This window comes from Rhodotorula toruloides (assembly GCF_000320785.1).
Source record: "Rhodotorula toruloides NP11 unplaced genomic scaffold Scaffold36, whole genome shotgun sequence".
In the NCBI taxonomy this organism is placed as follows: Eukaryota; Fungi; Basidiomycota; class Microbotryomycetes; order Sporidiobolales; family Sporidiobolaceae; genus Rhodotorula; species Rhodotorula toruloides.
The window spans coordinates 142,256-169,607 of NW_015622996.1; the positions used below are offsets into that span (position 1 = coordinate 142,256).

General features: G+C 61.9%; 11 protein-coding genes across 11 annotated transcripts; 7 read left to right on the forward strand and 4 right to left on the reverse strand.

Annotated features, from left to right (window-relative positions):
- Positions 1-120: 120 nt before the first annotated feature.
- RHTO_05773 (uncharacterized protein) lies at positions 121-2,098 on the reverse strand (the record flags this gene model as incomplete). Its single annotated transcript, XM_016419434.1, has 2 exons — positions 121-2,004; positions 2,066-2,098. The coding sequence occupies 2 exons, from the start codon at positions 2,096-2,098 to the stop codon at positions 121-123; spliced, it is 1,917 nt and encodes a 638-aa protein (XP_016269789.1).
- A 521-nt stretch (positions 2,099-2,619) lies between these two features.
- On the forward strand, positions 2,620-3,420 carry RHTO_05774 (Mediator complex, subunit Med10; the record flags this gene model as incomplete). The annotated part of the gene is made up of 5 exons (XM_016419435.1): positions 2,620-2,719; positions 2,782-2,869; positions 2,930-3,013; positions 3,073-3,175; positions 3,238-3,420. 5 exons carry the CDS (start codon positions 2,620-2,622, stop codon positions 3,418-3,420), a joined length of 558 nt encoding a protein of 185 aa, XP_016269790.1.
- Positions 3,421-3,676: 256 nt separating this feature from the next.
- Positions 3,677-5,538, reverse strand: RHTO_05775 (uncharacterized protein; the record flags this gene model as incomplete). Its single annotated transcript, XM_016419436.1, has 5 exons — positions 3,677-4,076; positions 4,130-4,536; positions 4,592-5,076; positions 5,128-5,267; positions 5,321-5,538. The coding sequence occupies 5 exons, from the start codon at positions 5,536-5,538 to the stop codon at positions 3,677-3,679; spliced, it is 1,650 nt and encodes a 549-aa protein (XP_016269791.1).
- Positions 5,539-5,889: 351 nt separating this feature from the next.
- On the reverse strand, positions 5,890-6,819 carry RHTO_05776 (tRNA specific adenosine deaminase; the record flags this gene model as incomplete). Its single annotated transcript, XM_016419437.1, has 4 exons — positions 5,890-6,059; positions 6,115-6,218; positions 6,275-6,696; positions 6,757-6,819. 4 exons carry the CDS (start codon positions 6,817-6,819, stop codon positions 5,890-5,892), a joined length of 759 nt encoding a protein of 252 aa, XP_016269792.1.
- Positions 6,820-6,931: 112 nt separating this feature from the next.
- Positions 6,932-9,134, forward strand: RHTO_05777 (mitochondrial metallopeptidase; the record flags this gene model as incomplete). The annotated part of the gene is made up of 8 exons (XM_016419438.1): positions 6,932-7,299; positions 7,384-7,457; positions 7,523-7,650; positions 7,711-8,040; positions 8,151-8,379; positions 8,462-8,741; positions 8,825-8,846; positions 8,925-9,134. The coding sequence occupies 8 exons, from the start codon at positions 6,932-6,934 to the stop codon at positions 9,132-9,134; spliced, it is 1,641 nt and encodes a 546-aa protein (XP_016269793.1).
- Positions 9,135-9,466: 332 nt separating this feature from the next.
- RHTO_05778 (DNA repair protein rad16) lies at positions 9,467-13,348 on the forward strand (the record flags this gene model as incomplete). The annotated part of the gene is made up of 13 exons (XM_016419439.1): positions 9,467-9,675; positions 9,743-10,682; positions 10,742-10,956; positions 11,013-11,233; positions 11,290-11,386; positions 11,468-12,394; positions 12,459-12,536; positions 12,596-12,749; positions 12,821-12,880; positions 12,944-12,986; positions 13,055-13,087; positions 13,151-13,245; positions 13,307-13,348. 13 exons carry the CDS (start codon positions 9,467-9,469, stop codon positions 13,346-13,348), a joined length of 3,114 nt encoding a protein of 1,037 aa, XP_016269794.1.
- A 115-nt stretch (positions 13,349-13,463) lies between these two features.
- Positions 13,464-15,076, forward strand: RHTO_05779 (uncharacterized protein; the record flags this gene model as incomplete). Its single annotated transcript, XM_016419440.1, has 4 exons — positions 13,464-13,491; positions 13,740-14,192; positions 14,350-14,822; positions 14,957-15,076. 4 exons carry the CDS (start codon positions 13,464-13,466, stop codon positions 15,074-15,076), a joined length of 1,074 nt encoding a protein of 357 aa, XP_016269795.1.
- Positions 15,077-15,518: 442 nt separating this feature from the next.
- On the forward strand, positions 15,519-17,033 carry RHTO_05780 (uncharacterized protein; the record flags this gene model as incomplete). The annotated part of the gene is made up of 2 exons (XM_016419441.1): positions 15,519-16,841; positions 16,908-17,033. 2 exons carry the CDS (start codon positions 15,519-15,521, stop codon positions 17,031-17,033), a joined length of 1,449 nt encoding a protein of 482 aa, XP_016269796.1.
- Positions 17,034-17,260: 227 nt separating this feature from the next.
- On the forward strand, positions 17,261-18,714 carry RHTO_05781 (uncharacterized protein; the record flags this gene model as incomplete). The annotated part of the gene is made up of 2 exons (XM_016419442.1): positions 17,261-18,535; positions 18,592-18,714. 2 exons carry the CDS (start codon positions 17,261-17,263, stop codon positions 18,712-18,714), a joined length of 1,398 nt encoding a protein of 465 aa, XP_016269797.1.
- Positions 18,715-19,249: 535 nt separating this feature from the next.
- Positions 19,250-24,642, forward strand: RHTO_05782 (osomolarity two-component system, response regulator SSK1; the record flags this gene model as incomplete). The annotated part of the gene is made up of 6 exons (XM_016419443.1): positions 19,250-19,457; positions 19,527-20,905; positions 20,968-21,930; positions 21,976-23,341; positions 23,403-23,527; positions 23,584-24,642. 6 exons carry the CDS (start codon positions 19,250-19,252, stop codon positions 24,640-24,642), a joined length of 5,100 nt encoding a protein of 1,699 aa, XP_016269798.1.
- Positions 24,643-24,834: 192 nt separating this feature from the next.
- Positions 24,835-27,173, reverse strand: RHTO_05783 (endo-beta-N-acetylglucosaminidase, glycoside hydrolase family 85 protein; the record flags this gene model as incomplete). The annotated part of the gene is made up of 4 exons (XM_016419444.1): positions 24,835-26,356; positions 26,409-26,774; positions 26,834-26,907; positions 26,967-27,173. The coding sequence occupies 4 exons, from the start codon at positions 27,171-27,173 to the stop codon at positions 24,835-24,837; spliced, it is 2,169 nt and encodes a 722-aa protein (XP_016269799.1).
- Positions 27,174-27,352: the final 179 nt, after the last annotated feature.

A 27,352-nucleotide genomic window follows, 5' to 3' on the forward strand; every position in this document is an offset into this window, starting at 1 on the left:
AACCCGAGAATCGAATCAAACGGAACGTCTGCACTGCATGGCATTCGACAACAACAAGTCGTGAGAGCGTAGATTAGGCGTGAATAGACGTCGAAGATGCGTGTATGGGGATAAGTAACTCTAGCGGAAAACGACGGAAACCCAGTGGTCGAGGTCCTCCGCCGGCCTGGTGCCCTGCGGCCGAAACAACGAGAAGCTCAACCCGCTCTTCCTCCGTTCCTGCCTTTCTCGCCGCCTTTCATCCTCCTCCTCCACGTCGAGCGCCGTTGATGGCGCCCAGCTCGCCCGCCTAGTCCATCGATTGAGCGACCTGCGGAGGCTAGTCGAGCGTTTGAGCCTGTCACTCTTAGGCGGAACGACATCCTTCTCCGCTGCGAGGACGGCGAACTCGTCGACTTGAGGTGCGAGCGAGGGTGTCCAAGGACGAGCGTCGACGGCATCCTCTGGAATGGCGTGTCCCGCGACGGACGCCGACCTGATACCGAAGCCGCTGTTTCGCCGCGCGGACCGCTCGCTATCGCCGCTAAACACGGCACTCAGACTCGCCAGACTGCTGCTGAACGGCATCGAGCGCCGCCTCTCCTTCTTCTTCGGCTCCTCGACTTTCCGCTCGACCGCACCGCACACATCGCCGTACAAGCCCGTTCCCTTTCCGCCGCCGAGAAAGGACGTCGGGAGGAAAAGAGCAGAGGTGCGGACTCTGAATGGCCGTTCTCGTGGCGTGCGGGGAGCGGGAAGGTGGGCGAGATCCCACGAGAAGAGGGTGGAATTAGACTGCTGAGCGCGGAGGAAGGGCTGGGAGGTGCTGAAGTCGCGTCGAGATTGGGCGGTCGTGGGCGAGACCAAGTCAGAGAAGGGTGCAGGAGACTGAGCGCCCGAACGCTCTCGGGCGTGGTGAGGGCGGACGTGACGGGGGGCGGGCAGAGTCGACGGGTCTTCAGCCGGAGGAGCGGGGATGTGCGAAGTCGAGTCGTTGTGAGGTTGACGGAGAGCAAGGAGCGAGTTGACAAGACTCGTCGAGGTGAGTTCGGAAAAGGGCAAGGGGTCTTCGTCGTCCGAGCGATAGACTGAGGCGCGGGGATGTCGAGGCCGGCGAGTGTACGTGTCGAAGTGGGCCTCGTCCGGGTAGAGCGACGGCGGGTACGACTCGAGTGGTGGTTCAACGATCTCCGCTTGTTCCTCCTCGTCCAGCGAGTCGGGAGATGCTGCTCGACTACCGAGCTGGTACGGCGAGCGAGATCGGGACCGAATGCGGCTGGGAGATCTCGGGGTGACGGAAGACGGTCGCGTCGAGTCTTCGCCATCCGAGTCTTCCTCGCAATCGATTCCTAGACCGCTAGCCACGAGTAGGCTTCGTCGCCGTTCTTCGGCCACAACGGCAGCTGACGAAGGTGGAGTAGGGCACGTCTCGATCAGCTCGACGAAATGAGCGGCTGGAGGGCGAGGTGGAGTCGAGGTGTGCGGAAAAGGATAGCCGTCTTGCTGGGAGCCAGCCTCACCCTTCGCATGCGGTGACGACGCCCATGGTGATCCGGCGTCGTAGCGATCGGGTGAAGCGTGTGGAAGCGACGTATTGGGTGTCGAGATCGCGCCCGCGCTTTCGTCTTCGAAGGACGGCGACACCGGCTCGGCAAACTCGCTCGAATCGTCGGCATCTTCGTACTCGTCCTCCGAGCCGGATAACTCGTCCTCAGTCTCGACGATGGCCGTGTGTCGACTCGCGACCCTCCGTGCGAAGGATTCCTCCGCCAATGCTTCGCCCATCGGATCATCCGGGATTGGCGTGCACTCCTTCCAGAGGTGAGAGTCGACTGAGGGACGAGTAGGACCGTCGAAGGGTGCGTCGAGGTGGTCGTCGGGTTCATCGAGGTCGAAAGGAGCGAACGGGTCGGCAGTGATTTCGGGAAGGGCGAGCAGCGGGGGAGGGCCGGCCGTCTGCTCGACCGTATCCGTCTTGGCGGCCTTTGAGCGAATCCACAGGAGGTTGCTCAGGTCCGCCAGAGGCTGTTGATCGAAGTCAGCGGTCAGCGTCTTTACCTCTCGAAATGCAGGAGGGAAGGCTCACTCGTGACAGCGACCTTGTCAGAGTCTTCGGCATCGGTCGTCAAGCCGTGAGCCGTGAGCAGTCGTCAGAAAGTCGTTAAGGGTAAAGCGTTGCCGAGGTGAGGAATGCGGAGAGGAGCGAGCGTCTGCGACGAGGTGGACGAAGGTGTCAGCGCGACGTACGAAGGCGCCACCTCGCATAGGAAGCTAGAACGGTTCTGTTCATCGTCCAAGCGTCTCTGCTGCCCATCAGAGAGCGTCGCCGCCGTGCCATTCCCTCATTCAACTTCGAAGAGGAGGTCCACTCGTGAAGCGCTCAGGCGTCGCAGCAGCGGCATGGGAAGGGGCGTGCTCACCTGTGCACTTCTTCGAGAAGTCTGTTCTGTCCAGCAACACGCGCACAAGCCAGCTAGAGCAGCCACAAATTGGTCGTCGGGGTCGAAGAACAGGGCGAGGAAGGTCCGTCGACGACACTCACCGCTTCGCTCAGCTTCGGGCTCGGCTGTGCGCCTGTACTGCTCTCAAGCTCGCCAGAAGTCGATTGCTCTTCCCGCCGAGGCGCCAGACGCCGCCGCCATGACCGCCGCCCCTCCTCCAGCGACAGCAGCTCCTCCTCGCCTTCAAATCGAGCAGAGCCTCGAGCAGCTACTCCAGACGCTGCTAGAGCTTGGCATCTGTGAGTACAGGTTCTTTCAGCCCGTCAGGAGCTGTTGACGCTGACCCATCCGACTTCATCAGGTGCGAGCGACGTGCAAGAGTCGGCTCTCGAAAGCTCGTCAAATGGCGTGGCGAGCGGTGTGCCGGGCGGACTGATTGGTCGCAAGGCGTGAATGCAGCTTTCCGCGTCAGATCTGGCTTCAGCCTGATACCCTCTCCTCCTCGACAGGCAACAAACGATCGAACAACTCGGTCGCTTGCACGCTCAGAAGGACCTCGTTGCAAACGTCAACATTCCCCTTGAGGTGATTAAGTGAGCCAGCCGTAGGAAGCGCCTTAGCGCAGCAGCTCACACGCAGGATCTCCCAACAGCTTCGTCGACCAGGGCAAGAATCCGCACATGCACACGAAGAACTTCATCGAGCGTCTCTCCGGCGAGAACATGTACACCAATGGCATTCTCTCAGCAGTGTCGGTGAGCACGCGTCGACGGAACCTCCCGAAGCGAAAACACCTGACTTTCGTCTTGTCTCGCAGGACTACCGCGACCTCCTCCGCGCCCAGATGGGCGAGGCTTTCCCCGACCTCGCCGATGCGCTTAGCACGCCTGCGCCACCCCCTGCTCCTTCTGTCCCCGCAACGAACGGCGCTCACTCGTCGATCGCCGGTCCGGGTCCGAGCGGCTTGAACGGAGAGGTCAAGATGGAAGACGCGCGATGAGCCCTTGCGGCGGTACAGCCGACGGGATAGGCGAAACAACAAGCTTCCACAAGCAGGACGTCGCTCCCTGACGACTCGCCGGACCGCGAGTCCAGCACGACGCGCAGTCGGGGGTCACTCGAAGGCCGAGCAGTTGCGCTCAGCACTCTCGCATGTCATGCAGATGACAATTCAGGCATTCTCAAAGTGTAGCTATGGGAACCGTGACAACGCTGCAATCGTCAATTCCGGTTCTACGGATACTCCTGCATTTCTATCACATCGCATGAGGACTCGAAGGTGCACTGCTATCCGCAATTGCGCTCCACGCCCCCTGCTTCTCCTGCTCGTGGTCATCCCATTCACTCTCCTTCCGACCCCGCTCCGACAGCATGACCGGCAGAGGCGTCTCTCCCTCCGCCGCATCGTTGAACGACCTCGTCGTCGTGCGCTCGACGAGAGGAACAGAGCCTGTCGCGTACGCTGCGGCGTAGCGAGGCGGTTCAGTCGTGATGAGTGAGCGAGTTGCGTTCGAGCAGGTGACGGCGGGAGGGGGAGGGAAAGGGAGGAAGGGGAGACGGTGGCGGAGGAGGGTGAGGAAAGGCGAAGTCGAGGCGTCGAGAGAGCGGAAAAGGAGGAGGAGAGCGACAGCGGTCGAAAGGATGCCGTTCATCCAGCTGGGGAGAGGCGTCAGTCGCGGTTCGAAGCGGATGCACGGGGTTTTGCGTACCAGGAGATCAGGATCTCTACGATAAACTGTCCCGACGGATAACGCAGGTCGACGCGCGTCGTCGCCTGCCACAAGTCGATGCCGGCGTTGACGAGGAGCATCGTCGCAATGCACCCTGCCGAGTAAAGACGATTTCTTCGCACCCAAGCCAGCAACGTCCAAGGGTGCTGCGTCGCCTCGGTCCGCCCATCGTGGGCGAACTGCTCTTCATCGAGTTGTCGGGCGATCCGAGTCGACAAAGAAGGCGTCGATGCGGAAGAGTCGGAGCGCTCGTTCGTCTTGCCGGTCAGGTCGCTTGGCCGGGCTCCTCTGTTGCGCTTGTAGACGGCTTCTCTAGCTTGTGTGCGAAGGTCAGAGACCGTCTGCGAGAGATGCGCCACCTCGAGCCAGACGCCGACGAGGTAAATCTGTCGGTTCGCTCGGTCAGCTACAAGTTCCTTCGCGTGATGCGGAGCAGCTGACGGCAAACGTTGCGAGGAGTATGCCTGCGACATAGGCGTATCCAGTCCGCGTCAGGTGCGAGCTTTTTGTGAAGTCGTAACCGAGCTCCGACCCAGGTGCGAAGAGCATCGCCAGCTTGTCGATTTCGAGGCCTTTGGCAGGCGTCCACGTCTTCTGCCACTCCTCGAGCATGTCGACGATCTCTCCAGCGACGACGAAAGAGTGGTTGTAGGCGTGGATGGAGAAGTAGAAAATGACGAGAGGCGGGACCCAGGCGATGACGAGAACGGCGAGGGGGATGAGGATGGCGAGCACCGTCTTGACGCGTGACTCCTTGTAGAAGGCGCCTTTCTTGCGGATGTACCATCCGCACAGCGTCGACCAAATCTCGAAGTAAGCGCCAACCCAGAGGCAGCCGAACCAGGACGCCCGCATTCCTTGGTACCATCTTGGCAAATCGCCTCCTCGCGAGATGTCGATCGAGGCGACGATGAGGACGATGCCGACTGGAGGGATGGGTCAGCGGATGTCTGCACGGACGATTCTTCGCGACGTACGAGCGGCGTAGACGGTGGCGCAAAACGCGTACAAGGTCGAGGTGTTCGGCAGGACGACGGTTCTGTCGAGCCGAGTGAAGAACCATAGTCGCCCTTGGGCGAGGCGAATGGCGAGTCCAAGAACCAGAGTGAGCGTGTGTCTGGAAGCGCTGGAGCGTCAGCGACAGTTGCGAGGAGGTAGAGGAGGACGCACATCGCGAAGAGCCCAAGCAAGAAGTACAGCTGTCCCGTGAAGCCGGCTGGCACGGTCGGATGGTAAAGATTCCGAACTATGTTAATGATCACGAGGTAGGGCGACTGTCCTGCGGCGACACTCTTGAGGATCTGGTCATAGTTGGGCTCGATCCACTCAGCGCCGGGTGGGATGAGCGACGACCATCCGCCCAAGCCACTCGAGCCAGAGGCGCTCATGTTCAAGTTGAGCGGGTGAGAGGGAGGAGAAGTCGACAGACGATTCGAGCGTCCGTGGGCGAGATTCTGAACACGTGGATTGGATCGTTGCATGCTGCGGCTCGAGAGGAGGCTGTGGGGCGAACCGGGAGAAAAAGGACAGGAGGCGCAGGGTCGAGCGGGCGAGCGGTTCGAGCGTGAGCGAGGTCACGTACGTCCGGCCAGGAAGTCTGGAAGCAGCGGGTACACCTCTCAGGCTGACGAGTAACGTGGGCTGCTGACGAGTTAGCGACGTTACAATGGCTGAAAATGCTGGATGAGACGAGGCGAAGTCGGGCTCGCACTGGCGCGGACTCCTTGACCTGCTGGCGGCTAGACGGTGGGTACGGGTGGCGGGAGATTGACAGGCGCTGGTGTAGGTTCGGGGTAAAGTGCCGGGGTGGAAGTTCGGGAGAGGGAGGAAGCAGGGGAAGAGGGAGTTGAGACGACGCCAGGGATCTCTGTCTTGAGAACGCGATTCGACTTCTTCTTCGGCTTTGGCGCTGCAGTGCGAAGATGTCAGCCTTTCAAGTGATCCAGCGTGTAGGAGGCACGCACCTGTCGAATTCTCCGAGATGTAGAACCGCCGCAACAGCATGATCGCTTCTTCGCGCCGGTAGCCGCCGACTGCCGGGTACGGCGGAGCGTACAGTAGTCGTGGGCTTGAGAAGCGAGTGTAAGCGGGAAATCAGGCGAATCAAAGGTGAAGTGGACGCACTCGGAGTGGATCGACTGGACGCCGCCTGTCCCACCGAACCGGTCGTTCGCACAGCCGTACACGACCTTCTCGATGCCGACCTGACGCATCGCCGACGCGCACATCAGGCACGGCTCGACGGTCACGTACAGCACGACGCCCTTGAGCGGGGTCTGCCAGATCTTCCTCCCTCCCGCGACCGGTCCCTCCTTCTCCGCCGCCGCTGCGATCACGTCCTCCGCTTGCGGCGTGTATGGTCGTGTCAAGCCCGGTGTCTGAGCATGCGAGCGGTCGGGAAGGAGGTGTCTGAGGGCGTCGAACTCTGCATGGAGGGTCGCGTTCCGTCCCTCGTTCGTGCGATTGCGTCCGCGCGCAACGACCTTGCCGTCGTGGACGAGAACACATCCGACAGGAATCTCGCGAGCTGTAAGAGCCTCCTCGGCCTGGAGCACCGGTGTTAGCTGGAGTGCGACTCGCTAACTGATGAAGCGATGGGAACGCACCATGACCACCGCCTGGTCCATGAACGCGAGATCCTGGTCATCCTGCATCTCCCTCGGTATCATAGTGTTGTTCATCGCGGCCGGTCGAGCGATGAGAGCAGCGAGTGTGAGCGGTCGAGGACGAAGAGGACGAGGCAAGGGTTGGCAAGCGACCTCGTGCGACTTCTCGCTCGGAATGGGTTCTCGCGGCGGCAGAGCAGTGTTGAGAAGTGCTCTCACTCGGGCAGAAGGTCGTACCGCTCGCCCACGGACTCCCACTCTTCCGCTCGCTCTTCCTCATCCTCGGCACTCGTCAAGCACTCCTCAGCCTCTCTCACACCCTCACGGACACCATGCAGCCTTCCAGTCGCACAGTACGACAAAGGCATACGGCCAGCCGCTTCCCTCTACTCACCCTCACCTCCTCGCACCCGGCGAGCTCACGCCTGGCATCTCGGCAAAGGAGTACGAGCAGCGGCGACGGAAGTTGATGGACCGGCTGGAGGGCAACGCGGTCGTCGTCATTGCGGGCGGACAGATCCAGTACATGACGCAGAACATCTTGTGAGTCCGTTCGCGACGCTCCTCTTGGCGGCTTCTTCTCGAAAGTGGATGGGCTGACCTCTGGGATGCGTCTGGGATGCACAGCTACCGCTTCCGACAACGAAGTAATCTCTGGTACATCACGGGCTTTGAAGAACCCGACTCTGCGCTCATACTCGGTTCGTCCCTTCCCGCTTCGCTGAGAAGGTCCGGCAGCTGAAACCGCTTGTTCACCCGCCCTCAGAGAAGGATAGCTCATCTAGAGGTTACAAGATGACGCTGTTTTGCCGGCCGAAGGACGCGTACGAGGAGTTGTGGAACGGGGCGCGGACTGGGCTCGACGGCGTGATGCAAGTTTTCGGTGCGGACGAGGTGTGTCCCAATTCGCTCGTCACTTCGACACGGTTGAGAGCTCATTAGCCCCGTACCCAGGCCTGCGATTCCGCCAGGTTCGGCCACCGGCTGCAGCAGATCCTCTCGCACAACTCCCGCGGCCCGATCTACATCGACCTCCCCTCGCAGTCTCTCTCAACCTTTTCCCGCACGCGCCCTCGCTCACCCTCTCGATCATTCCTCTCGTACCTCTCGCTGGCGGGGAAGGACCCAGGTCGCGATGAGGTAGATGAGGTGATGAAGGCGTTGGAGAAGCGGGATGTGCGGAGCGCGGAGAAGGAAGTCGAGAGGTTGAGATTGATCAAGAGTGAGGCGGAGGTCAAGGTCATGCGGAGAGCGGCGGATATCAGTGCGGATGCGCATGCAAAGGTGCGTGATTGAGCGGGCCTGAGCTTCACCCGTGCTCGCAGCTGGCTAGCTTGCCGAGCAAGGGTGTGTTGATATGCTGTGGTCCAGTCACTCATCTCGCTATGCCACAGGTCATGCGCTTCGCCCGCCCCGGCCTCCCCGAATCCTCCCTCGTCGCGCACTTCAGCTACCACACCTCCCTCTCCGGCTCCCCTCGCCTCGCCTACGTTCCAGTCTGCGCATCCGGCGCTCAAGCACTCACGATCCACTATGTCGAGAACAATCGACCGGTCAAGGAGGGCGAGATGGTGCTGATTGATGCGGGGTGCGAGTGGGGAGGGTATGCGAGCGACATCACCCGTGCGTCTGCGCTTCGGAAGGCTTTCGACAGCTTACGAGGCCTTCGCAAGTTGGCTGACTCTCGTCAAACGTCGCGCCACAGGCACCTTCCCCGCCTCCGGCACATTCACGACTCCCCAAGCGCACCTCTACGAAGCCGTCCTCCGCGTCGTCCGCGCCTGCACGCAGCGTTGCACCTCCTCCACCTCCTGGACCTTCGAAGACCTGCACCGCTACTCTGTCGACTTGACGCGGACAGAGTTGCGCGACTTGGGTTTCGAGATGAGGGCTGGAGAACTGGAGAGGGTGTTGTATCCGCATTTTGTCGGGCATCCGATTGGAGTGGACTTGCATGATACGAGGAGCTATGGGAGGGATGAGCGGTGAGTTCGCAGGGTTGCGCGACGTGGCCGAGTTCGGCGGAACTCTCGCTGACTTCTCGTTCGCCTGGATGGTCGATTCGTAGGCTACAGGAAGGCATGGTCGTTGTGCGTACACACAAACCCGCTGACCCTCTGACTCCCACTGACACATCGTCCACGCCCTCGCTATTCCTCGCTTCGCAGACGGTCGAGCCGGGCATCACCGTCCCCCCTCTGGCGCACTTCCCGAAGCACTTCCACGACATGACGGTGCGGATCGAGGACGAGGTGTTGGTGCGCAAGGACGACTGCGTGGTGCTGTCGGTGGATGCGCCGAAGGAGCTGGTTGATGTCGAGGCGTGTTGCCAGGGGTTCCTCGAGGGTGTGCGGGGTGAAGAGGCGTCGCAGGAGTAGACTTTGCACGATAGACTCGACAGTACTTCGCAGTAACTCGCACAGCATTCGCATTCACTACAAACGAGGATGTCAACTTGGCAAGTTGACCTTTGTCGCGTCCTGACGTGCCTCGCCTGGCAAAGTCAGCCTCGACCCCTTTGCCACTCGCTCTCACCGCTCACTCGCTCGACTGAGAGGCTCGCACTGTGCGCTGTAGACTGCTGGAGACCGTCTTTGCATAGACGAACCGGCACGCGCTTGTCCCACCCCGGCTCGCGCGATCCTCATCCAGCATCGCCACACCGTCCTCGACCATCCTCACCACGCCCAACATCGCACAGGCGCACACCATGGCCCGCCCACGCCGTTCTTCGACCCACTCGTCAGCTGTCACCATCATCTCGTCCGACTCGGAGACCGAGGGCGCTGCGACCGGTGCGAGGGGGTCGGGGACTGGGTCACCGAGCACGGCGCCTACGAGCGTGAGGGGCGGCAAGGGTGGCAAGATGGATCTCGACTCGGAGGTCGAGGACAGCGAAGAGGGCGCACAGACGCCTAGGTGCGTTGCGAGCGGAAACTCTTACCTCCACCTCGCGGGTTTCGCTGATCCCAGGTTCGTCGAACAGTTCTCGCACGACTCCTCGCCGTTCTGCTGCCGCTGCAGCATCGAAAAAGCTCGTCTTGCCGACCTTCCAGCTCACCGATTCGGAAGAGGAGGAGGTCAAGCTCTCGAAGCGGGCGGCAAAGGGTAAGGGCAGGGCTATCGTCGAGTCGACGGCTTCGTCCGACAACGGTGGCAGTGCAGACGAGTACGATGCCTCGAGCGTCAAGGACGAGGCGAAGGAGGAGGAGGACGAGGACGAGCTGATGATGGACGATGACGACGGGGAGGATGCCGGCGTCAAGAAGGCCCGCGAGCTCGCCAAGAAGCTCAAGAGCAGTCTCTCCAAGTCTACGCCAGACAAGGGCAAGGGCAAAGCTGTCGACGCCGAAGACCTCGCGCGTTCCGTCTCGCGCTCGCTCAAGGGCAAAGGTCGCGCAAGGTCGCCTTCGTTCGAGGTGGTGATCGAGGAGCGCAAGCCGACGCGCAAGGAGCGCAAGCCGACGCGCAAGGAGCGCGAGTCACGCACGCCTAGCAGCGTCAAGGGCAAGGGCAAGATGAAGGCCTCGACGCCTCGTCGTGTCGCCCCGCCGAGCGATTCGGACAGCGATTCCGAGGGATCCGTCTTTGCGCCCTCGGCGTCGTCAGTGCACTCGGAGGACGAGGATGAGGATTGGGACGCCGAGGCCGAGGCGGCTGAGATGGATGTCGATGAGGAGGAAGGTAGCGATGCGTTTGAGCTAGACGAGTCGGAGGAGGAGGAGAAGCCGAAGAAGAAGAAGGACAAGGAGAAGGCGAAGAAGAAGGCGAAGAAGGTCAAGGACGAGGAGGAAGAGGAGACGTTGCCGGCCGAAGGAGGCGAGGGCGACAAAGAGCTCAAGAAGAAGAAGAAGGAAAAGGTCGCGCCGCGCAAGGGCGCCGTCATCACGAAGGAGGAAAAGAAGGCTCTCAAGAAGATGTCGCATGTGCGTTCGCTCTCTCGCAGACTGCGTTTCTCCACGCGCTGACGGTCCGCCCACCGCAGTTCGAGCGTACGACCTACTACCTCGGGAAGAATCATCCGGAGCTCAAGACCTGCTGGCCCGACCTCGCCGAGCGGCCTCTCACCAAAGTCGAGCGCGCCGAGCAACCCGCGCTCCTCACGCAGAAGCTTCTGCCGTTCCAGCTCGAGGGCTTGAACTGGCTCAAGCAGCAGGAGGCGGGGCCATTCAAGGGCGGCTTCCTCTGCGACGAAATGGGGTGCGTTGTTCTGCGCTGTTACTGCTGAGCATTGCTGACGTTCTTTGCGCGGGTAGCATGGGCAAGACGATCCAGACCATCTCGCTCATCCTCTCCGATTGGTCGCCGACGCACCCGAAGGGCTCGACGCTCGTGCTCGCCCCGACAGTTGCTATCATGCAGTGGAAGAGCGAGATCGAGAAGTTTACGACCGGCTTCAAGGTGCTCGTCTTCCACGGCTCGAACAGGCTCAGCAACGCCAAGGAGATGGAGAAATTCGATGTCGTCTTGACTTCCTGTGCGTTTCCAGCGCTTCCCTATCTCTCGTGCGCTCGCTGACGTGACCCATTCCAGACGCCGTCCTCGAGTCGACGTTCCGCCGTGAGCAGAAGGGCTTCACGAAGAAGGGCAAGGTGCTCAAGGAGGACTCGATCCTGCACAAGGTCAAGTGGTGCGTTCGACTCTCCTGCTACTGGCATTCGGGCCAGAGGTCTCGCCTGTACCGCAGCTGACGTGCTATCCGTTCGCCCAGGCACCGCGTTATCCTCGACGAGGCGCACAACATCAAGGACCGCCAGTCGAACACCGCCAAGGCCGCCTTCGCCCTTCGCGCGCACTACCGCTGGTGTTTGTCCGGTACACCGCTCCAGAACCGCGTCGGCGAGCTGTACTCGCTCATTCGCTTCGTCGGATGCGACCCGTTCGCCTTCTACTTCTGCAAGCGGTGCGACTGCAAGAGCCTGCACTGGCTCGCGTCGGGCGGTCCCTGCTCGGCTTGCGGGCACAGCTCGATGCAGCACACCTGCTACTGGAACCAGGCGGTCTTGACGCCGATCCAGTACGGCGGGACGACGACCGGCGAGGGCCAGCGCGCCTTCCAGAAGATGAGCCTCCTCCTCTCGCACCTCATGCTCCGCCGCACCAAGGTCGAGCGCGCCGACGACCTCGGCCTTCCCCCGCGCGTCGTCAACGTCCGCCGCGACTTCTTCACCGAGGAGGAGGAGGAGCTGTACCAGTCGCTCTTCAAGGACGTCAAGCGCAAGTTCAACACTTATGCCGACGAGGGCACGGTGCTCAACAACTACTCGAACATCTTCACCCTCATCACGCGCATGCGGCAGATGGCGGACCACCCCGACCTCGTCATCAAGTCCAAGACTGCAGAGCCCGTCCAACACGCCGCTGCCGACTTGCCGCAGGAGATCATCACGTGCCGCCTCTGCCTCGACGAAGCCGAGGACGCCGTCAAGACGTCGTGCCGCCACATCTTCTGCCGCGAGTGTGTCCGCCAGTACCTCGAGACGGCCGTCGAGCAGAGGCCCGAGTGCCCCGTCTGCCACCTCCCGATGAGCATCGACCTCGACCAGGACGCGATCGAGGTGGACGAGACCGGCAGGCAAGGCTTCCTTGCCCGCATCGACCCGACCAAGAGCAGGACGAGCAGCAAGATCGAGGCCCTGTGCGTAGTTACGTTGTGCTCGCTCGTCTGTTGAGTTACTGACCAGGCGATTGCCGTCGTGTAGCCTCGAGGAGCTCAGCAAGACGAGGACCGAAGACCGTACGCTCAAGACGCTCGTCTTCTCACAGTTCACGTCGATGCTGTGCGTTGCGCTGCTCCTTCCGAGCATCTTCCAGCTTGCTGATGTTGCTTTACTCGCAGCGACCTCGTCGCTCGTCGTCTCCAGCTCAGCGGCTTCAAGTACGTCCGCCTCGCCGGCACGATGACGCCGCTCGCTCGCGAGAACACGATCAAGCATTTCACGAGCGACCCCGAATGCACCGTCTTCCTCATCTCGCTCAAGGCCGGTGGTGTGGTGCGTGCTGCTCACCTCCGTGTTCTCGCGACTCTCCGTTGACATCTCCGCTCCGCATACTCCGCTTACAGGCTCTTAACTTGGTCGAAGCCTCACGCGTCATCATCCTCGACCCGTGGTGGAACCCTGCGGTGCGCGTGACAGGCTTGACTCGCTCGAGCGCCCTGCTGACGTTCCCCTTTCCCCGCCCGCAGGTCGAGCTGCAAGCGATGGACCGCGTGCACCGTATTGGGCAGCGTGAGTAGTCTTCGCCTCCCCTCCCTTTGTGCTTAAGCTGACATAACATTCCACGTTCTGTCTTGCAGACCGGCCGATTACTGTCACCCGCCTCATCATTGGTGGATCTCGTCCTTGTCTATCGCATCTTCGCACGATTGCTGATCTCGCTCGTACCGTTGCAGAGAACTCGATCGAGTCGAGGATTCTCGACTTGCAGAAGAAGAAGGAGGATTTGGCGGCGTCTGCGCTTGGCGACGACGATGCGGCGATGGGTCGGGTGCGTTTGCCGTCCGCCCTCTCTGCTCTTCGGTTTCACGACTGACGCCGTCCTATCACAGCTCACCCCTGAGGACCTGAGCTACCTCTTCTCGCTCTCGTGATTGTTTGGTGAACGGCGTCTTTAGTCTGTCTGTGCACTCAAAAGGGCGGCGTCCCGATCTGTAGCCTTTCTTCTCTCCTATTCCGCCGTCTCGCCCTCTCTTTTGCTTGCTTGCCATGAGTACGTTTGTTCCGGGGGCACCTTGTCCGTCGTTGCGATTCGCTGGGAGGGAGGCTCAACCTTCCAGCCTGTCGTCCGGATAGCTTCTACGATGGAGAACGCTGGCTGACTTGCACTTTCGAAGACCGAGAACGAATGTATGACTTCGCTGAGGAAAAGGTCAGCGGACGAAGTCACGACTTTGCTCCGTCCGCACCTCGACCGCTCTTTCTCTCTCTTCTCTCCTCCCGTCTCGCTTCTTCGCAATCGCCTGCTTACCTTGCCTCGCTCAGCCTCCCTCTTGCCAAGCGAACTGCTGCGCAACATCTTCCTACACGAACTCAGCGAGGAGGCAGGGTACGACTGGTGGGCGGAGGCCAACGGCAGGCATTTCTCGCTCGTCTGCCGGGACTGGGCCGGTCCAGGTCAAGAGCTAGCATTCTATCGGCCTACTTTGAGGGGCTACTACCCCAAGGACCCGATTGCGCTGTTTGCGAAGCACCTTGAGCGCTTTCCGCACATCGCGAAACTTGTCCGTGACTTGCGCCTGAACTTCAGCACCAACAAGCCCGCCAACGCAGATGCTGTACGAAGCATCTTGCAGCGCTGCAATCGCATTACGCAAATCCAATGGCTGAGCAACCTCGACCTCCTCACGGCGGACCCGCACGTCCTGCCGCTCGCGAAGCTAACGGACGTGCGCCTTGGCGGGTCGAAGCAGCGGTGCGATATTTCTGCGCTTCTCGGTACACTCCCGCATTGTGCCAGCCTTCGCAGTCTCTCGCTCAGCCTCGCCCTTCCTGGCGATTCTCCCCTCTCCTTTAACGCCGCAGTGTCGGAATCTCTCCCGCTCAAGACACTGCGCCTCCAGACTGATAACGGCTCTGACTCGGCCGCCAGCAGTGAAGCATGTCTTCTACCAACACGTCCTCCTTCGCGTTTGCCCAGAAGCGCTGACAACCCTGTCACTCACGCTGCACGAGAGCAACTTTGACACCCTCTCACGATGGGTTGAGCGGTGCACCAACTTGCATAATCTTGAGTTCTGCCTTGTTGAGGCCGATCCCAAGGACTTCGACGTCGAGCTCACATCCATGGTCTTGCAGTTACTGCACCTGAGAACCCTCAAACTCATCCGTGAGGCTGAAAGGTGGGCAACCTGGGATGAGGATAACTACAGGCGCATATGGGGGCTTGACGAGCTCGCTGCCGAGCTGTCCGACTTCTTCAACACACTGCCTCCGACACTCGTTGAACTGACAGCGGAGGTTTGGGCACCGGCAGGCGAGTGCTACGACCTCGTCAAGACGTTCCTGCGGACGCACTTGCATGACTCATTGCTCGAAGCCGTCACCTTCGACGCCGAGGTCAAGAAGGTCGGGTGCAGCTCGAAGCGACGAGATCGCAGCAGGTGGAGGAAGACAGCACTGAGGCAACATGGTGTCTTGTGAGTTTCTCTTCTGGTCGTTGACAACGTTTACAACACTGACGAACCTTCGTTGCCTCGCAGTCATACAAGCATTGGGAGGGGTGTAGCTGCGGCGACTGGGACTACGGGTCGTGGACGCTCGACGGTCCCGACGCAGCCGAGTATGAGGTGTCGGATCCTTCGGTAGAGCTGGATTGGTGACCTCGACGCTTGTAACACGGTGCCGTCCCTCCTCGACCGTCCGCCTCACGTCGCAGAGCGCTCGTCGCTCAAACAGCGGTCGAGAAGCCGTGCCAGCCGGGGCCAGCGTTTCAGCAATGTCACTCGGCCTTCCAGCCCACCCGCTCTACGTCCAGCGTGTTAGAAAGCCGTTGAGACGTTCGAGGAGATGAAGCGATTGTGAGGAACGGCAGGAGGGTGGAGGGGTCCGGCGAGTGTGCCGCATCGTGCGCTCGACGTCAGAGAGTGGGGAGGACTGGCAGCTGGCTCTGCAAGCCCGCCTGAGCCGTGTGAGCGGTGAGCGAGCGAGGTGACTCCAGCCGACCTCCTCGCGCTGCTTTCCCTCCGCCAACTCACCACGGTCAACGCTGACCAGCCGAAACCTGCTCCAACGCTGTCTTGCTTGCCTCTCCGCCTTCACGCAATGCCGCACTGTTACCCTCGACTTCCCTTCGAGCTTGTCGAGCGCATCTGCCAGGATGCTGTCGCGGCAAATTCGTACGACTTGAACGTCGAGCAGCTCGGCAGGAGCGTCTCACTGGTCTGTCGGGAATGGAAGGAAATCGGCCAGGCGCTTGCGTTCAAGCAACCTGTGCTGGGGCGGTACTCGAAGCGGGGTGACTTAGCAGCCGTCCTGGTCGAGCACCTCGACCGGTACCCTCACCTGGCAGACCTCGTGCGGGTGCTGAAGGTGCAGTTCTCTTGGAACGCAACGGACGCTGCACTCCAGCCGCTGTGTCGACTCCTCGAACGATGCCGCCAGGTGACCGAAGTCGTTTGGCACGACGATAAGCTGAAGATGGTCCCTGCGATGCTACCCTTCTTCCCTCGCACTACCCTCACCTCACTGGACCTTGGATCTCTGCACGGAAGCTGGGATCCTGCACCGGTCTTGCGCTTTCTTCCGGAGTGTCTTCAACTCCGTCACCTGACTTTGCGTGCGGTCAATCTTCCCGCCCACCCCGGCGCCCCGATTTCCGCCCCATCCGGCGTCCCTGCTCTTCCGCTTCGCACCTTGACCCTCGAGTTCAACGGTTACAACGACCAGCGTCGACTCAGACCTCCCCCCTCGTTCGCTCGCATAGAAGCCATCGTCGTCCAGCGCTTCTTCCGCCTGATCGAACCTACAACTCTTACATCCTTCGCGATTTCGTTCCACACCCGCAACTTTGGCGGCGTGAGCAAGTGGATCAGCGCATGCGTCAACCTTCGCAGCCTTGTCGCATGGATGCAGGACGGCGACTTGACACCCTACACGTCCCGTCTCACCTCAATGATTGTCCCTCTGAGGCAAATGCGACGTCTCGAGCTGTACGGCGATAGGAGCGTGCAGTATCGTTCCAATTTGTCCGAAGGAGAAGAAAACCTTCACGCCGTCTGCTTGTCTGCCTTCCTCGACTTGCTGCCGACAACGCTCGTCACGTTCAACGTTGCCATCTGGGCACCAGCAGGAGATTGCTGCGGCATTTTCAAGGCGTTCTTAAGGTGCCGCCTATACAACTCGCCTTTGCTCGCCGCCACGATTGACTCGGCAGCGGGTCGCTGGGATCGCATATCGGTCACAGCAAACAAGCAACGGCTCACATCTCAAGATGGCAGGCGTCGACGGACGTGGTCAAATGTTGGCGAGTACGAAGGGACGATTAGGCGGACTACTCCGCCTTCCGAGCTGGCTTGCGAACCTGCAGAGGACGTCTGGCCGTTTGCAGCATCCAGGAGGGAGCGGGTCAGTGCGCGCTGGCTTATGGTGAGTCTCGGTTCCTCTCGCATGTATTGGTGGAAGCGACAGCTAACGTTCATCTTGGGTTTGCAGAGCTACCGCTTCTGGGCAGGCTACTGCGAGACTTGCTATGAGTCGGATGACGGGAGCTGGGAGCTAGATCGCGGGCAGCAGGATCGGTCATGGTGGTGGAGGGACTCGGAGAAGGAGAGGCTGTAGTAGAACTGACGTTCATGCAAGGTTCCGGCCTCCTGTCCTTGCGGACTCGTTTCAGTTAGCCCCTTGCGCAATGGTAGCATCCATCTCCAGCGGAAGGCAAGATTTGGACGGAGCGACCCGTTCAGCGTGACTTCGGCGACTCTTCTCCTCCTTCACTTCGCTGCGTTTCTGCAAGCTGACCCGCCCAGCAACTAGCTGCCCCCCTCTCCCTCGCTGCTGGTCTACGGATGCAGCACGCCTACCCCCGCTTGCCTACGGAGCTCTTGCGGCGGATCTTGAGCGAGGCGCACGACGAGTACGATCGTGCAGGCCTCGCGAAGCGGGCATCGCTCGTGTCCCGGGAGTGGACAGAGCTCGGGCAAGAGCTGTTGTTCGGCCGCGTCGAGACCGGATGGAACAACGAGGCGCTGCGTTTCTCCGTGGTCGCGCTTGACAAGCATCTCAAGCGGTACCCGCACCTCGCCGGCTTCATTGCAGAACTCTCCCTGGGTTTCGACAGCGAGGTCAACATTGACCTGTGGCGGCCGTTGCGGGGGATCCTACGACGATGCAGCAGGCTCGGGAGGATTACCTGGAGGGGAAAGGTGGATCTGCTTGAAGCGACGTTGCCCTTCTTCCCCTTTGCTGGCTTGACTTCCCTGAGCATCTACACATATGGTGCAGTGTGGACCCCCTCCGCTCTCCTCCGTGTCGTCCTCCCTCGAACACCCAACTTGCAGACTCTCGTGGTTGACACGACCCTCCCCAAAGACACCCACATCCCTGCGTCCTTCCCTGCCCCTCCTTTCCAGCTTCGACTCAGCGAGATGGACCTGCGGCTGAAGCAGTATGGCTGGAGAGACAAGACGACGGCCAAGGCTGAGGCGATCCTCCTCCAGCGCTTCCTGCGCTTCGTCTCCCCTCGGCACCTTACGATGCTCAGCCTCTCCTTTCGAACACGCAACGCAAACGGTGTCTTCAGGTGGTCGACCGAGTGTCACAGGCTTGTTGAACTGCGCCTGAACGCGGAGGACGACCTCGGCACGGTACACCTTCCGCTTCTCACCGCAATGGTCGTCAACATGCGCCAACTCACGAGGCTGAGCATCAAGACTACTGTTGGATGGACACCCAAGATGTCGCCTGCTGAGCTGGACCAGCACTCCTTCACCCTTGCCAATTTCCTCGATGTCGTCCCCACCTCGCTCACCGACTTCACCCTCGGCATCTGGATCCCCGGCGGAACATGCTGGAGCCTCGTCAAGTCATTCCTTCGCCAGCGCACATACAACTCGCCACTTAGGCACGCACGCTTCTCGGTCGAGGTACCGGAGGACAGGCGGGTCGAGCTCCGGGCACGAAAGCAGCAATTCGAGCGGAGCAGGTGGGAAAACGACGAGGACAAGTGGGTCTGGCAATCTCCCTGGTTGAGGAGACCAGCGCGTGAACCGAGCAACGAAGAGGACGATCCCTGGCCGTTTGCAGACACGGAACGTCGCAGCCGCAAGAGGAGCTGGGAGCTGGTGCGCCTCCCTCTCATTCCGTCTACAGCGTTGGCTGACTTGTTGCTACTTTGCAGTCGTATGATATCTGCTTGTATCGCTCGAGCTGCTGTGCCCGCTGCGACGTCTGGGCCAACCCGGCATGGATGCTGGACGGGCACGACGCGAGCAAGTACGAGATCACCGAGGAGACTGAGTAGCACATGCCAAGCACGTCCAGCCAAGTGTGAGTCTGTTGCCTTGACGGTTGGAGATCAACTCGAGGTTCGACTTCGCGAGCGGTGCGAGAAGCGAGAAGCGAGAAGCGGTGAAGCAGCCTTCCGCCCTCAAGTTCCTCCGTTCCGTCTCCTGCCTATGCGTTCAGCAAGTTCCCTCGAGCCGTAGCAGCCCCTGTTGCGCCCACTCAGCCTGAGAACAAGGCGCTGCGAATTGGTTTGCTGATGAAGTCGGGATCGAGCGAGACGAGTGACCGCGGCCGTCGGAAGCGTTGGCGTCTGCCGGGATGGAGTTCAGAGTACCGCGAGAGCCTAGCACTGCAGCAGAGCAGCCCAGCGACGGTGCGCGAGCGCGTGCGAGGCGAGGTGCTCTGCCGAAGAGGCATCCTCGCCGGACAAGGTCTCCCTCTCACCCTTCACGCTTGCGAAAAACAGGCTCGTTTGGACTGGCGCAACTTACTACACACCTCACAGGGGCACAGCTTCGACCAGGCGCTCGCTGGTCGCTTCCTCGCAGCGCATGTCGGGGGCAGATCTGAGTCCGATCACAGCTACTTCGACCAATTCACAGCGCTCGCAACGTCGCAAGGCCAGCGCCGACTCGTCTGGGTCGTCAGCAAACTCGAGCAACAGTGACCTGGCAGGGCGGACCGGTGCAAGTGGCGCGGACGGAGCTGGAGGCTCCACTGCGTCGAGGGTCGGGAGGAGGAAGTCGCGAAAGTCGCTCGGTGAGCAGGGTACTGTCGAGTGTAGAGAAGCGGGAGCTAACGAGCGGACCCGGTCGACGTGATATGCAGGAAACTCCGCCGTGAGCGAACAACCGCAACCCGGCACCTTTCTCACCCGTTTCCTCGATTCGTTCCGCCCGTCCTCCTCATCGGCTAGCCCCGTACGACCGCCCCTCCCGCGCTCACTCTCCAGCCCGACGCCCTCCTGTCAGACCTCGCCGGATGGCGAACCCGATGTGGCCAGAAGACCCTCCGACTCGCCTTTGCCAGGCGCTTTTCCCCCTTCGCCTGGCCAACCATACCTTTCGCCGTCAGTGTCGCCAGGCGGAACGATGAAGCGCTTCGCCCCGTCGTTCCGACGAAGTCGCTCGCAAGCGGGAAGCCAGAAATCCGCGGGCAGCTCGTCTGCATCGCCAGCCTCGTCGCCTGGTCTCGCTGGCGTGCCTCCTCAGCTCTCGCCTGGATCGCCGTCGACGCTGCGGGGCAAGGAGCGGGATCCAATGGACAGCATGTTCGGGTACGCGGTTGGTGAGAGACCGGGTCGGAGAGGAAGCATGACGAGCCAGATGACGGTACAGGCGCACGATCATGCATATACGTCGGGACGAGCGCCGGGAACCCCCCTCGAAGCGATCGACGAGCCGGGCTCTGGCTACTCCGCCGGCCAGTCGACGACTTCGCCGCCTCGTCTCGAGCAATCTCTCGACCTGATTGCGACTCTCCTACCTCCAGCACTTCTCCTTCTCTCGCAACTCGGCCCGACACATATCTTCTCGCCGCCGCTTCCCCTGCCCTCCCTTTTTGACGCCACCCTCCCCTCCGCAGCCAACCGCAAGGCGAGCATCTCGTCCGCAACAGGCTCCAACGCACTCCTCTCCTCCGCCGCCAGCATCTCTTCCACCGCCACCAGCAGCACTACCTCCGCCTCCGCCTCCTTCTTCAACGGCCTGCCAACGGTCGAACACCTCCTTCCCTCGTACTCGCACGAGCTGCACGCCGCGACGACGCTCTCGATGCCCGCCGTCTCCGCCGCCGCAGTGTGGCGTCTTTTCCGCGGCTTTGAGTGGGCGGGCGAAGTCGGCAAGGGCGAGCAGCCTCTCCCGCCCTCGCCTGTCCCGCGACATCTCGGCGGCCAAGGCGGGGGACCTCCCCTCGAGCCCGAAGAGGACCCCGAGCAGGTCTTTGACTTCCCCTCGCTCATTCAGGGCGTCGCAGACGTCCTCGCTGCTGATGCGGCGGCAAGGGGCATCGAGTTGGCTGTCGGACAAACCGGCTCGGGCAGCGCGCCTAGTCCGGCTATGTCGCCAGGCGTGGCGGGAGGACCGGCGGCGACGGATGCTGCGCAGCAGATGAAGAATGAGGCGTCAAGGAAGGAGAAGAAGGGTAGCGAGTCGAGGGAGTTGTTGGTCAGGGCTGACGAGCGCGCATGGAGCGTGACGCTGATCTGGGTGCGTCCAGACGTCGCCCATCTCGATCTCGCGAGACGTTTTGTTGACGCATGGTCATGCAGATCCTGCACCACATCCTTGCTGGCGCGCGAAGCGGTTCAAGCGTCGATATCCGCTTCCTCGCTACGGCAGCGACTCCTCCCTCCTCCCCCGACAGCTCTCGTCCGCCGTCCCCAAGCGGCAGCTACCACGCTGCCGCCTCTCCTCCTTCCGCCCGCCCCCAAAAGTGGTGGACGGTCTCGCTCAAGATCCTTCTTACAACGCCTCCTCGTCCCGCCTCACCCTCCTTCATCGACGAGACCGCCGCGATGCCGGCGAACGATCCGCTTCCCAAACCTCCTTTCGACACGGCTTTCGCTCGCTCGCTCTTCTCCCTCGTCGGTCTCTCGCTCGCACCGTCCATTCAGAGCGAAGCGACGTCGCAAGCCTGGGCACTCGAGGCGCTCCTCCCCGCCGCGCGACCAAAGACGCAGTCAATTGCCGAAGACCCCTCAACGATCCTCGGCCGTCGTCGTGCAAGCCTCGAGACCATCGTTGGGCAAGAACCGTCGATGAACGACCTCAAGCGGTTCGCCGACACGGCTCTTGCCGGCCACAAGGTCGCGCTACATGCGGGCGAGAACAGCGCATTCGCCAGGCACCTGACGGCGTATCTCGCTGGCTGGGGCATGGACATCCAGCACGTTCCGCTCGAGGGCGAGGGGCTTTCAAACGGCAGTGGAGGAGGCTCGCCCGACTCGCTGTGGAAGGGCGCGGCGTTGGGAGGAGGCAGGCCGGGCGTGACATCGAGGTTCGACTCGGGCTTCGAAACGGCTTCGACGTCCCCCAGCTCGACGAGTGACGGTAAAGCGCCCGCGCCGCCTGTCATTGGCGAAGGCAATCCGAGCCTCGTCATCATCGACGACGACGTCTCGACTCTGCGACGAATGCTCATTTCGCTCCGAGCACCGCCACTCCACATGGCGCCGACGCTTATGGCGAAGCGACCGCAACTTGCGACACGGAGGACGAGGTCGAGCCCACACGTCCGATAGCTCCACCAGAACCAGTCATCGCAGCCGCACTCGCAGCAGGCGTCGCAGTGGGTCATCGTCCATTTCGCGAGCCTCGTTCACTACAAGACGATCAAGGAGATCGTCCAGGACACGCTCGCGATGAGCAAGTCGCCCACCCTGCCCGAGGTTATCGTCGTCCCGAAGCCAGCCGGACCGAGACGCATCCTTACCGCCATCTGGACGGCGCTCAAGCGTCCGCCTGTCGACCCGTTCTTGCCGCCAATCGCGACCTCGCCTACCTCGCCTGGTATCCAGTACTGGACGCCTCGTCTCTCGCCCTCGCTCGCATCAAAGGAGCAGCAAGAGTTCGACTTCTCCGTCAACCAGCAGCAGGAGGCGAGTCGGAAAGGCAGCGACAGTAGTGGGACCGGCAGCGCGGCTGGGCAGACTCTCGGCAAGCCCCGAACGCCGCCTGCACAATTCGAGGCGACTGGCGCAGGTCGTCTCCCGCCTTCGCCGCTCGGCAGGGTGCCGGACACGGCCGACTCGTACTTTTCGTCGGTGACGGAGGAGCTCAAGGAGACGACGACGAGCGAAGGCATGATCGTACAGAGCCCCGACGGCCGCTCAGGCATCTTCTTCCAGCCTCAGCCCCGCGGCAGCCGCTCGTCGTCGACCCGCGAGAAGATTCGTGCAGGTCTCGACCGCAGCCTCACGTCGCAGGAGATCCCTGAGCACGCCGTCGCGGACGCCACTTCACGCCCGCCAAGCGACCCGCCCTCTCGCGTCTCGACAGCTGCGCCGCACGAGATCGGTCTCGGTTCAGCCAGCTCGAGTCGACGAGTCAGCTCCGCCCCCAGTCACTCGAACAGCGGCGACATCGTCATCGCGCCCGTAGCCTCTGCGCCCCCCGGCACTCCGGCTCTCACGCTCGACTCGTTCATCTCGGCCGCCAAATCGCGCGCGCTCGGCGAGGACGTCTCGCCCGAGGAGCTCCCGCCCAACGTCATGGGCGAAGCGCTCTCGCGGCAGCAATCTCACACCTCGTCGAATCGCTCGATCCCGACACCATCTCGTCGCAGCCTGAGCGGATCCAGCGGCAGCGCCGGTCCCGCCTCCAACGCAACCTCTCCTCGTGCGCTCGGCGGTTCGCAGAGCCCGCTGTACAGCGTATCTCGCCGTGGCAGCGGCAGCGGCGCAGTTTCGCCCATCGTCTCGCCTCTTCCGCAGGTCTCCAGCGGAGCCGCTGCGGCAGGCGAAGCAGCTGCGCGGGCCTTCGCGGCCGCGCGAGCTAGGCCTGCGACACCATCTTCGCCGGCTGGACCAGCGAAGGCACGAACGAGGAGTTCGACAATGGTAAGCATGCCGAAGAACAAGCGCAGGACGAGCAGGAAGAGTACCATCATCGGTGTCCCGCCCATCAGCGTGTTGATCGTCGAGGGTGCGTCTCTTTCGTCTACCTAATTGTCTCGTGCTGCCATCCTGACATCGCCTACCTGCAGACAACCCTATCAACCAAACGATTCTCATCGGTTTCATGCGCAAGAAGGGCATCAGCTTCAAGGTCGCGAAGGACGGCGAGCAGGCGGTCGAAATGTGGAAGAAGGGCAATTTCCACCTCGTCCTGGTGCGTCGCTGTGCTCCTAGTCTGCTTGAGAGCGCTGACCCCCTTTTCCACGACAGATGGATATCCAGCTTCCCGTCAAGGACGGTATCGAGGCAACTCGCGAGATCCGCGAGCTCGAGCGACAGAACAACGTCGGTGCCTTCGTTACTACGCCGACTTCGGTGCCGAGTTCGCCCTCATCAGCCCTCGGAAGGGACCCTCTCAGCACGCCCGGCTCGCCTCTCCTCACCATGCCCGTCATCATCGTCGCCCTCACTGCCTCGTCCTTGCAAGCCGACCGAGTCGCCGCCCTTGCAGCCGGTTGCAACGACTTCCTCACGAAGCCCGTCTCGCTCCCCTGGTTGGAGTCGAAGCTCGTCGAGTGGGGCTCGATGGCATACCTCTCCGGTTTCGGCCGCAAGTCCGAGACGCCCGATTCGAGCGTGTCGAGCAGCGCATTGTCGGGGACCCCGGCACGACCTCGTTCGCCCGCTCGCATGAAGGCGCCTCCCGGTTTTTCCGCCGCCGAACTCGCATCTCGCGCCGACGAGGTCTCCCAGCATCTTCATATCGACCGGCCCATCTCGCGCTCTGACTCGCCGAGCGGTATTCGCGGTGCGAGCGGCCTCGCCTCGATTGCCGGTTCCCCTTCAGCATCTCCTGAACCTTCGCCGCCGTCAGGCGCGCAGACGATGGTACCGAAGACTGCCACTGCGCATGCTCTCGGTCCTGGCCTGCAGATCACCTCGCCGACGCCCGACCAGACGCCTGGACCTGTCCCGGCTTTCCCGGGTGTCCTCGCGACGCCAGCGCCGTCCGCTGGCGGCGACGCGAGTGAGACGCTCGACCAGGTTGAGGCAAAGCTGCAGTCGCTCGTCCAGGAGAAGGAAGAGATGGAGCAGGCGCAGGCATCGCCGAAGCGACCAGGCCCGACACCACTCCCACCTTCCGTCCTCACGGCCGAGTCGTATGGCGACCCATCGCTCGACGACGTCAATGCTGAGGGCCAGCGACTCATCGAAGCGGGCCGCGCCCGCGCTGGCAGCGCCAGCTTTGGACAAGCCATCGACGAATCGGGCTTCTCGTCCGCCGCGAGCTCTGCTCAAGGCAGCAGCGAGAATGTCAAGCCCGCCTAGACGCTAGCCGTCGACACCCTTCATCCCGTCGTCTCTCTCGCATGTGTTATTACGGTTCTCTCTCGTTTCACCTCATTTCGCCTCGCACGACACACGTTGCATCGTTCTTCGATACCCTCTTCCGATAGCATGGCTTCTCTCGGTGTAGGCAATACTGGATCAACGTCTTTTTCTTCGACAACTCGGCGACTTTCATTGCAAGAGCTGCGCTTCTCCTTCCTCGAGCTGCTCAAGTCGGCCCGCGTCATCGACGCCTTGGACAACGATACTCGCTGCTTCCTCGATGCAGCGTCGCGCGACGGCAAACTGTGATTCGAAGGTCGTGCCGAGGTAGCGCTTGTCGCCCTCCTTGTCGCGGACGAAGAGGTGGAAGTGCTGGAAAGGCGGGTGGGCGGTGAGGGAAGCAGATGAGGCTGTGACGGCGGATGCAGTGGCATAATCGATTTGCCACCGCAGTACTGACTCGGCTGGGAGATACTCGAGGCTGGCGAGAACGGGTCGAGCTGTGGCGGGTTCGACCGGACGAACCCCCATGGCCCCGACGAGGATGGCTGCTCCGTTGGAGAGTTTCAAGGAGAGGGTGTGTATCGCGCTGTTCAACGTACCGACGTCGCAGCGGAGCCTGGCGGTGGTCCGCGACCAATCCTTCGAGTCTGTCGAGGCGGTATCGACGGAGAGCTGAGAAAGGGAGGTGGAGTCGTCGCTCAGTATGGGAGCGACAGTTGTACTCAGCCCGTCCACTGGCTTCCAGATGACCCAAGCCTCGAGCTCGATGCCGGCCGGCAACGGAGGAAGGGCGAGCGGGAAGAACGGTACGAGGATCTCGTCCGCGGCACCCGCCAGCTTGATCTCGACAGCGCGCGTGCCTTCCCACGCTTGTTCTTCCGTTGTAGTCGCGCTTACACCAACCAATTCGGGTGTTTGAGGGGAGGAGAATGCGACGTCGGTCCAGCCGGTATCGCTTTGGTCGACCTCGGCACCATTGACGAACATTCGATGGCCCGACCCGGCGCAGAAGTTGGTGTAGAAGCGAAAGTCGGGGCAGGGTACAGCTCGAGGCGAGAAGAACGATGCGAGCGGTCGGTGCGAGACGCCGAGTTCGGACCCGGGCAGCGGGTCGAGAGGCGCGTTGTAGTCGAAAGTTGGGGGATCGGGTATTCGTTCGGAGATGGGGAGTGGCGAGGCAACTGGAGCGAGAGAGGCCGCGAGCTGACGAGCGCGAAGGACGCCGCGCTGCTCCCGCCTCTGCCGTTCTTGCCGAGCGGTTTCTATCGGGACTGACGGTGTAGGCGCACCGTGAGACCAGAGGTATGCGTCGTCGGCTGCCCATTTCGCAAACGAGTCGGGCGTGGCGAGAGAATGACCGAGAGATTCCGCTTCAACGGTCCACCCTGGCGCGAAGAGCGCAACCGAAAATCCGGATGCTGAAGGATTTCGCGTCGCTTGTTTCGCAGTGCAGATGGCGTGCGACGCCCTCCAGCTCTCGAAGCCGCCGCCGCCGAGCGTTCCACGCCCGAAGACGTCGATGCCGACGCAAACGTCGGCCGCTCGGTCTGGACAGGTCTGCTGGATCTCCTGTGAGGTCGCGGCGAGTTGCTCGCTCCGCCACCAGTAGTTGAGGAAAATCGAGTCGCAGGCGAGGAAGAAAGGGCGGTTGAGCTCGTTGACGCAGTTTTGCCAGGAGAGCTTGCCCTCAGCCGTGACCGAGTCGTACCTGCGCGACGTTAGGTCAGCGATGAGGATGCAGCGGGACTGACGCTACGCACCAGATGACTTCGGCATGCGGAATTCGCTTCTTGAGCGCGGCCCGGAAGTACACGAGCCAGCCGAGCAAGACCCGGGCGTGCTCCTTCGCGCCTTCTTTCGCCGAGCCGAACCCGAGGTCGACTTCGACATTGACGAGCCAACCGTCAAAGCCGCGCTCGACAGCGAGGTCGACGAGGAAGTCGGCATAACGAGGCGAGAAGGAAGAGAAGCGTTTCGTGGTTGGGGAAGATGGCGCGACGAGCTCGACGATGTCTTCCCGCCCTGCGTCCCACTCAAATATGAGGGTGCCGAGTATCTTTGTACCATTGACGTGGGCAGAGCGGATCCAGCCCGCAGGAGGACAAGAGACGCGGTGGTGGGAGAAGCTGCCGGCTAGTCGTCAGCGTCCGACCTTCTGGCCGTCCAGCTGAGTGTAGCAGCGCACTAGATGAAGGTGTCGCAAAGATGGAACCACTGGAAGGTGTAGCCACGCTCGTCTTCACGTTCGCCGTACCCTCCCTGCGAAGAGGCAGAGTCAGCAGAGTCCTGGGAGACGCTGGGATTGGCGACGGGCGCACCTTGTAGTCGTGACACACTACTAGCTTGTTGGACCGCGCATCTCTGCGCGGAGGACCCGCTGTCGAGGCGAACGGGACCGGTGGGGCAGAGCGTCGAGCGAGAAGATCGCGAGGCTGGCTGGCATACTGTGCGAGATCAGCTAGCGAGTCAAAGTAGTCTGGTCGAGCAGCAGGAGGCGTAGGGCCAGCGAGAGACGAGCGAGGCATGCGGAGGAGGGAGAAGAGCGAAGGGCGTGCAGGCGAAGACGGACCAGCGCGGGCTTGCGGTCGAGAGCTGTCGAGCGCAAGCCGACAGGTTGCTGTGGCGAGGGCAGCAAAGGCGACGACCCACAACGAACGAAGGGCATGCGATGCGAATCGGTTTTCTGCAGCAACTGAACCAGCTT